A 9,837-nucleotide genomic window follows, 5' to 3' on the forward strand; every position below is an offset into this window, starting at 1 on the left:
TTTCCTTCTAGAGCAGGCCTGGGAAGCCCAGTCTCCCAGGCAGAGTCTCTGGAGGTTTGAAGGTGGCCATGTCCATAAGCAATGCCATTCTGTTCCTAAAGTGATCACTTCTATTGCTGAGGCCACAACCTCCCACAGTTGTCTCTAGCAGTGTGTCCCTTACTGGTCCTGGGGTTTCACCACAATAGTGTACAAAGCTTCATCCCCCCAGGAGCCACACAGTGTTCCAGTCCCCTGCACCGTGCAGGAACAGGCCACAGACATCTGCACAGATCTTCCCTTTTATGTCCTACAAGCTCTGGCACGAATGTGCCAGCACAAAGGTCCCTTCAGTGCTGCTTGAATCCCCCAGTAAATAAAAACATCAGGATAGTCTCAGAGCTGGGGACCAGGGAGGGTGTGAAAGCCATTTCCAGCCTCTGCCTAATCCACTGCTCTTGGCTCAGCAATAATAGTTTGGAGACTGCTATTGTGCTCTGTAAAACAGGCACATGGTTTGCTGGGAGAGCAGGTAGGGAAGGAGGCTTGGTAGCTTCTGAGTATTGTTTGATTTACTTGAAGTACTGGAACATAGTGCTTTCACTGGAGATAATAGCAAGCTCCCAGCCTTTTCAGAGCACAGCTCCCGCCTGTGCCAGCAGTGCACTTACAATTGCTGGGCTGGGCACAGTCTGTACAGACATTTATTTCTTTCAGAGAAATAAATAACTTGCTGAGCCATTAGCATATCGCTGCTGTCTGCCCGCCTGAGGGGACTCAGCTACGTGGATTGGTCTAGACTGTGCCAGCAACCTTTGCGTGGTCCTTCCTGAAGTGTCTGGAGACAACCCGAAAGAAGGAACCTGTTTGGGACTTGATGATGCTGTGGGCAAAATGCTAAAGATGCTTGGAGGATTATGGCACATGGATCCCAATTTCCAGAGGTGCTAAACAGAGGCAGCTCCCACAGAAATTAGCCCCTCGAGAAATAAGCATCGCTACCTAGGGGATCAGCTGGGAAAACATTTGATTCCCTCTGCAAATCCCACTGCCTGGGCCCCATGCAGAACACTCAGGGCACTCTAGAAACAGTTGAAACCCTCCCATAGTAGTCAGGATTGAGTTTTGTGTTGCTAAAACAAGCTTTGTGACATCTGGCTGGAGTGTCGTATTGTAAGCAGAGAGCCCATGCAATTCATGATCAAAGCTCATGCATTTCATGCCTTTGTCACAGCAGAAATATTGAATTTCATGGGTTTATCGCAGCTTCCTGGAAGAAGAATCATTCTAAAACCAGACAGATTATGCAGAGACTTCCAGATAATTATTAGAGTAGATTATAGCAATGAACTCAGATGGATATAGATCAGTACTGCAGAGAGTGCTTAGTGCACCAAAAAATGTCGTCGTCTCTGTTAAGGAAGGAGCCCATCTCCCATGACTAGAGACACACGAGCTGCTGGCAGCCCAGCAGCCAAAGCTGGCTTGTTCTCATTTGATTGTGAAGCCCGGGGCGTCAGCAGTGCCATCGCCTCCTGCTAGCCCCTGGTATTTGCTGCCTAAGTGCATGCTCTGCATTGCTTGTAGCATCCACACACATTGGTAGGACTGCAGCCCCAGTGCGTCTCAAGGTTACACTCATGTCAGGAAAAGAGACGATCCAGTTCTCATCTCCCTGCCTGTACTGCTTTCTCCGATGCACTTTGCACTAATTTGCAAACAACATTCAAAGTTGCCCTTGGGCTCCTCCGCATCGCCTTGCCGTGAGCTGGGCGTGAGGACGCGGGGTGAGCTGTGTGCCTGCACCGCCCCGGCAAGCCGCAGGACTTAGGCAAAGCTGTGACAAAGGGAAGGCAGAGCTTTTGGGGTTTGATTCATCAGTGCAGTTTTAGGTATCGTCGGGAAGTCTTTGGATCATGTAATTGCCCATTTCAACCTCAAAACTGAGTTCAGCTTAATTGCAAATTAAAGCAGCACTCTGAGGAGCAGAATCAGTAACTGGCTGGAAAGAAAAAGGATTATTTTCTGTTGTGATGTGGCTCATCTGTAGAGTCCCAGATTGCTGCAAGAGAGGATTGTACCAACCTCCCCAGTGCACAGGCAGTCCTGTCTTGCTCTCTGGGTTAGGATTTTTATTTCATGCCTGACCTTGATACTTCTTTAGCTTGCAACATGTGTTGGCACTGAGTTAGCTGGGGTGAAATCTCCCAATTCTACATTTTCTTTTGTGTTTGTCATCCAGACAACTTCTGAAAAACTAACAAGGTTGTCTTTCTCTCTGTCCTCCATCTACTAAGGGAACTGCTGTAGGTTGTTTTTTTTTTTTTTCCCCAGCCTATCAGTGCTAATTAAAATGCCATTAAATGACACTTCTTCCCTTATGCCCTTCAAATTCTAGGATCCTGTGAGCAGACACTCCTTAATTCATAAATCAGCCATGTTGGAGAGAGAGTTTTAAATATTTCTTAGCTCGTGCTCTCCCCATTCTTAATGATATTGTGCTCACTGACTTCCAGCCAATTTTCCTAGTTCTTTCTGGGCTTAAGCCCAAGCTGTCCTAGATTGCTAGCAAAGACATGGGTAGCATTTCTCAGTTCCTGCTTAGTATATGACTATCACTTCCCACAAGCAACTGCAGCATACAATTTTACTGCTTTTTGCCATCATATCACAAACTACTTATATAGTCCCCTGTCTCCCTCACCTGACAGCCTGATTCTAACACTTGCTCTTTCCCAGGCACTCCCTGAATACCTGTGTTTTGCAATGACTTTCTCCAAGGGAACTAACTCACCTGTATCAAGGGTGCAGTTTGGTTTACAATCACTTGCAATTCAATCTTGAGACAATTCCTTAAGGCACCTCACTTGTTTTTTCTGCCCTGTCCTCTGATTACAATTCTTTCCATACCAAAAGCTGTCTTCAGGGTTTCATTTACATTTGTCTCCTAGCATCTAGGTATTTTGGTGATAGCACTGACCTGGATTCATCTTTCTATGTCCTCCCTCTCATTTGCAAGGCACAGATTAGGTTCTTTTTGGGTATCATCATTTTGCAACTTTTCTCCCCTCTTCCCACTCTCCTTTGGGCTAAAAAATTGGATGCTCTCAGTTATGCCTTGTCCAGACGCATAAAACCATGTACAGCCACTTCATCCAGACATTTATAACCTCACTAATTCCGGCTAACAATGAAGTGATCCTCTCCAAATGGGGGAATTTTCCAAATCAGAAACTAAATGAGCAAACACTGTAAAAAGGCAAGGATAAACCACCATAAATGCACTTAGTTTGGATTCAATTATTTATGGTAATACTTTGTGATGAACTGGGAAATGTTCTGCAGCATATTTTGTAAAATTAATGAAGTTTTAGTACTAGAATACCTCACTGCTGCTCTGTGGCATTAAATCTTTGCTGAGTGCAGTAGGGAAGACTCTGCATTTTAAATGCAGATTATGAAAAGTGGAGATTAACAAAGTGCAGACTCTTCTGTGCTCTATAGAAGACAGCTCTATCAACAACAACATTACATTGCTGTGTGCTAGTTCCCTATTATTCCACTCATAAGCACACTCACACCAGAATCTCCCAAAGCTTTGTAATGTTCTTCACCACCTTTTAAGGCCAAGATGTCTTTATGGAGCCAATGATGTTTCCATCGGGTCTGTGTAGATGATAAAACCTGTTAAAATGCCTGGATTTCAGAGTAAAACCCACATAGGATGTCAGCCAGGGGAGAGGGACTTCAGCCACCCCTTTCTCTACTGTGTCCTGAAAAAAAGAGCATCTGGGCTCCCTCTTAGGATGCTGCTGATGGCAAGTTGAAAGTGCCAGCCAGCCCACATAGAGGGTTGAAGCACTGGGTGCTACAGGCAGGGAAGGGAGCAGTGATACCTCTCTGCACACCGGGCTGTCTCGGTGGTGTAAGCTGGCTTCCCTCTCCAGGATACACCTGGATCTCTTGAAATCAAACTCACTGCTTCAATAATGTGATCAATTCAAGATCTGGTGGGCCAGGGATGTGCAGAGCACACAGCCTGGCTGCTGTCCCACCAGCTCTCCTCCATAGCCTCCTGCGAGTAAGGCAGCACCACAGTCCTCCTTGGATCCCTTGTACCTCCTGCTGTCTTCATCAGACCCACGGGAAAGACCAACTAATCCTGCTGTCTCAAAGATTTTTTTATCCCCTCACTTGCTGATTATTAATTTTTCTACTTGTATTTATTTTGGGAAAGAAGGAGAAAGGCATCAAGCAGATGGTGTCTCCTGCTCCCATGCTCTTCAGCCATGAAACTTATGTAAATCCTCCTGGACACCCACAAGCATCTTCAGGCATAAGCCCCTCAGTTATGTTTTTGAGACCCCCTGCTCCTTATGTAGGGTCAGACTGACACATTTTATCCAAAAGCAAGTGTACATTTTCTAATCTCCGTGGCTTAGCCTAAGGACAGTGTGATGAAGAAGGAAGCTGGTGGCCAAGGGGCTGATTCCAGGCACAGCGCTCCACAACACGATGGTGGAGCTGGTACTGGCATCACGCTGGTGTGCTCTGCAGGGACATCCAGAGTTGGCCCTCCCCTGCAGCTCCAGCAAGAGCAAAACTTAAGCCACAGGAAGGAATTTATGTCTTAGCCCTTATTGTTGAAATTCAGGAAGAACTAAAATTGCACCAGGCTCTTCTGCTTGCTCCATCTCTGCACACCCATCCCTCGGTGTAGACCACTTTCTGTTTTGCGTTATGGAGTGCCATAAAAACCATGGCCCAGCTGAAAACAGGTGTGCAACCGGGTGTGCAAATGCTAATTTCAGCTCCCCCAGGTGACTTCCTGGCTGTTTCCCTGCCCGTCTTACCTTCTGCCTCTCATTTCTCTTACAGCATGCTGCCAAGGGACAAGGCACTCTACCTCACCTAAAACTCAACATCTCTTTTCGAGGAGGCTCAGACGAAGGACACTTGAGAGGGTCTATCTTACAGACTACTCGGAGAGGCACCGAGCAAGTCGTACGGACGAGAGAGCTACCACTGCACCTCGTCGCTGGCTTCGTTTCCAGGCTCTAAGAGCAGTTTTCTTTTATTATTTTTGAACTCTAAAATCTACTTTCTGTGGAAGCCCAAAACCTCATAAATCATGAAGAACAAAAATAAAAAAATTAAAAAAAATAAATAAACACAAAACCAACACAAAAAAATAAACTAAGGACACCATTTTTCTGCTTGCCATCAGCTTAGCTACAGACTATTTTCCTAGTGAACTGCTTTTAGACGCAGCATAGGCCCAAGTCTGGTGTCCTACAGCATTAGGCCAGCTCAGTAGGAGGATGCACTCTTTTGACTTGCTAACAGCACTAAACTTTGTGCAAGAAAATGTGAAGTTTGTGTGAATATTGTACATGCAAAGGCCTTGGATGTCTGGCTAAAAAAATAAATAAAAACTATTGCTAGGTAGGTGAGGGGAGAGAGCAGAAGGCAAAATAAGAGAGGAAAAATGTGAAAAAGATCATGAAAATATAATTTGTTGGATAGTTGTAAGTAGTTTACTAAGTGTTTTAGAGCTGTGCTAAAGACATCTTTAAGATTTTTTTGTGAAAAAAATTAGTAGTTTACTTTATAGTAAAAGCATTTTATATTAATTGTAGCACATTTTTTAGTTATACATAGAAGGGAGATGTGTATAAAAAAACAACAAAAAAAGCCTGCCAAACTTGTTTCTATTATTTGTACAGCAAGAAATGGACAATTTATATCCATGTTGTATGGCATTATTATATTTTTTCTGCCATATGTCCATCTATTTAAAAATTGCTGACAATGATTTTTGTCTATTTATGAAAAATTAGAGAGCATAATTACAGTTTCTCATAAGGTGCATTTTTGGGTTTTTTTATTTTTTATTTTGTTTGATGGTGTTGCTTTCGCAGCACCTGGCACATTCGGTTCACAATGCTTATCTTACCTTTCTTTATAATAAAATATATGAAAAATAGAACTAACCAGTCTCTGCTTATTCTGGGGGCACACCCTGGAAATGTCCTGGCCAGCGAGGTCCTTACCTTGTCCTTGTCCTCCTCAGCTTTCCCATCCCTCACTCCTCTCCCATCACATTCTCACTTATTTTCTCTTTCTCACCCCTTGCTCTGGGCCAATACTACTTAATTAAATATGTCAGCAACCACCTGCAGCAATGAAAGCTATGACTGAGCAATGGCAGGCAGACAAGCATTTTTCTTTAATTTTCTTGGAAAATGCCAACTTCACACTCAGCAGAGGGTACTTTCCTTTCTCAAGCGATAACTTCTTGTCCTATGCATTTGCTTACCAAACTGTCCCATGCCCCAGCCCTATTTACCCTCCTCCCTTGTGCCAACCCTTGAGCAGACAGAAAATGTCCTCACAGACATGGGGGTCGCCAAGCTGCCCGGTGGCTGATGGCAGATGCCCACAAGAGCCCCATTTCCAACTTTTCCTAGGAAGCATGAATGAGAAGGACACGAAAAGGATGGAAAATTCAAATGGCAAAAGGATGGAATTGGCATTTCCATCCTTCCATAGCAAGGATGGAAAATTCAAATGGCATAAAAAATAACATGATGTGAAATTTCACACCCGGGGCCACCTGCCTGGAGGAAACCTGTTAATTAATGTACCATTTTAAGCCCATTTGTAGAGGCAGCTTGGCCGTAGGAGTCTCACCACATTGTGTCACTAGCACACAAGTTACTGTTATTTAGATAAGGCCCAATTTCTTCCAGTGTGCATTTAAATGGAAACATGCAGCTGGGGCATGTCTGTGTTTCTCGTGCAGTTTGGGGCATCGGGTCTCGTTCAGGTCCAAATGCCACAGCTAAGATGCTATTTTTCCCCACTGCTACCCATCTGTGATCAAAGTCGCCTTAATATTTATGTTCTCCAGCGACTTGAAATAACTTTTTTAAGCTTTCAGACCATTTTAATCAACCAGGGAAAGAGCTCACCCGTCAGAGTTAAGAGGTTTTTTTACATATGCTACAAAAACTTGCTGCCATGCCCTGTCTCTGTTGTAAGTCTCCATTAGAATATCAAGCCCCCGCTCTTGCTGGCCCACTGGCCACTGGACAGGGCAAAGAACATGTGGCGGGAGATGTCCTGCTGTGTCCTCTGGTTGACATCTGCTGCAGCAGCATCCCACAGACCCTGCTGGCACATCAAACAAGACCCACCCCAAAATCCCACCCAGAAGCTGCCAGCTCTGGATGGGGCAGTGAAGAAGACCTTCTGAGATGGAGGGGTGGTTTGGGGCATGGTGGGTTTGGACCAAGCGGTCCCCAGCAGACCACCCTGAATGCCGGGAGGGGTGGAGATGATGGCACCATGGCAAGGGATGGCAAGTCCCTGGAGCTGCAGGACCCTGCAGAGGTTTGCAGAAATCCAGGCAGGTCACAAGCTACTCCTGCAATCAGCCTGACATAAAATCTATGTTCTCCTCCACTTCTGAGGCCATCAGAGTGTTATTGCAAGGTGATTGAGTGGCAGTCCTCTCTGCTGAGAACATTTGCTTTCTCGGCATGAGGGAGAGACGTGAAATCAAGATGTAACTCTGTGAATCAACTTTCATTAGAGCAGTTACACTTTTAACCCCAAGCTTCCTGCTCTCTGCAAGTATAAACAGAAAAAGTGCCTGTTCCTTGTCACACTGACCGTGGTGACTCTGTATTTTATTCTGGTATAAGCACAACAAAAATCTCACCAACGCAACACAACAGTTGTGGGGATGGGCAAGCTAAGAGAGCTGCTGGATAACGCTATAAATGTGGGACTCTTCCTCGCTGGTGGCCAGCATAAGGCCATGAAGCTCACCTTTTATCTCTAATCTTGAGCCATTTGAAAATAAAATGAGGAGCGTAATAAAACTTCCTGAGGAGCAGCAGGAGCAATAACATCTCAGCCCAGCTTGACTAGCTAGTGGTGAGCACGTAATTACTCTGCAGTATCAGAGCCAGGAGATTTCTTCCAAATATGCAATTATTAAAATAGGGGGGGAAAAATAGGACATTAAGATGAAAACCTACCTTGAGTTATCACAGCAAGGAGATAGGACTTATTCCAGGGAGAGTTTCTGAAATACTAATTTTTTTGTGTGTAACAGGTAAGTGGCCTTGAGACTCTGAAATCACAGGGAAGCTGTTTCCAGCGCTGGGAGGAGATATGGAAGAGGTCTTCACTGGAAGCATCACATTACACGAGATCCCTGTGCTTTGCCTTTTCTGAAGGAAGGTGCCTGTCCACAAAACCCAGCAGCCCCGTGAACCTGCGCCCCAGCAGGCAGCCCCTGCCTGCATCATCTTTGTGTCGCTGTAATGGTGGGTTTGAAGCCATTCCACAGCCTCCACCAAGAAGGCCTCCTCTGTGGCAAGGTGACCTTGCCAATTTAGGATTGACTGAGCAAATGAATATTTTAACGACTTTCTAGCCAGCCTACCAATGTTACCGTGGGCTGCCCCTGCTGTCTGCAGGCGGGAGATGGCAAAGGGCTGGTGACTGCCATGGGGCAGTCGTGTGGGGCACAGCAACCGAGCTCCAGCCACAGCAATGCGGGAGCCGCCTTGGGGATGCAGGGCAGTTGGCCATTATAGAGCCCAGGGCATTAATGAGAAATTGTGAGACTTTCCAAACCACGTTAATCCCTACTAATCTCTAAATTTGCATGATGGCAGCTGTGCTTAAATTATATTCCAGCTGTTGGCTATTTGTTGTGAACCTGGAATTTCTCCAGGGAAGCAACTCAGAGCCAAGCCTCCCATCCACCATCATGGCTGGCTCACGAAATGCATCCAATCTCCACTAAGGGGTTCAGCCCCGGCCCCGTGGGCAGGCAAGGGCAAGCACCCGGGGGCAATGGGCCAAGCAGCGATGGCATGGTGGGGTGAGCCTCTCCTTGGCCTGAACCCTTGGTCTATTATTAACATTAGTAGAAAATGTGGTACCTGGGTCTCAAGAAGCTGTCTGATTGCCCCTTGCACCTCAGGGCAGGGTCAGTTCTTCCTGAACCCTCCCTGTGTGCCTGACCTCCCTTTAAAAACCTTTAAATTCCAGGCAGATAACCTAAATCTCTCTCCTACAAAGCAAATCCCTTGCTTTTGAACATAGGGGGGAATTTATTGCTTTCCATGTTGCGGTAATTTTTTCTATATTTGAAGAAGGATATTGACTCCCTCCCACCTCCTCTCCTCCCGCCTGAGCAGTTGCAATTGGGGAGGTCGTGCTCCCAGGCAGGACGAGCAGCAGCGCTTCCACTTTTAGTCAATAAGCACCAGCTAGATCCAAAAAAGGCTCCAGAACAGCCCTGGGGCAGGGGGCTCACAGGGCAGACACGCTCCATGGCGCCACGGGGGAGGCAGGACCCAGGCGGGTGTTCCCAGGCGGCAGGATAATGATGGAGAGGGAAGTTAAGAGGCATGGGCAGGGAGAGACCTGGCTAATTGACTTTAGTTTATGAAGACATAATTAGCAGCGCTGTAGGACGTAATGGGGAGTTTAACAAATCTCATCAGCGGGATCTCAGTGGTGTTAACCCTTCAAGCACAGGGACTCAGCCCTCTGGGCTAGCCCACACAGCTCCAGGGGTGGGATGGGGTGCCTCCGGACAGCGATGCCTGGCTCACACAGAAACAGGGATACCCACAGCATCCCACCACCCCACCGGGACACAGACTCCTGCACTGCCAGGGTGTGCAGAAAGGGCGTGGTCTTGGCCTGTGGTTTCACCTTAGGCACCAACCCAGCTACACCCACGGCACAGGGCCATGTCCACAGATGCCCCAGCAGCGCTGGGAGGACAGTTTGTCTTTGTTACATCTGTGTTATTATTATTAAGATGAT

General features: G+C 46.4%; 1 protein-coding gene across 3 annotated transcripts in view; it reads left to right on the forward strand.

The window, feature by feature from the left end:
- TOX2 (TOX high mobility group box family member 2) overlaps window positions 1-5,968 on the forward strand; it is a 154,449-nt gene extending 148,481 nt beyond the window's left edge. For all 3 annotated transcript variants that reach the window (XM_074888273.1, XM_074888275.1, XM_074888274.1), the window contains exon 9: window positions 4,858-5,968. In XM_074888273.1, coding sequence (XP_074744374.1) covers window positions 4,858-4,894 — 37 coding nt within the window. In that variant the 3' untranslated portion in view covers window positions 4,895-5,968. The remainder of the gene's footprint in view (window positions 1-4,857) is intronic.
- The last annotated feature ends 3,869 nt before the right edge of the window (window positions 5,969-9,837 follow it).

This window comes from Strix uralensis, chromosome 18, assembly GCF_047716275.1.
Source record: "Strix uralensis isolate ZFMK-TIS-50842 chromosome 18, bStrUra1, whole genome shotgun sequence".
Taxonomy (NCBI): Eukaryota; Metazoa; Chordata; class Aves; order Strigiformes; family Strigidae; genus Strix; species Strix uralensis.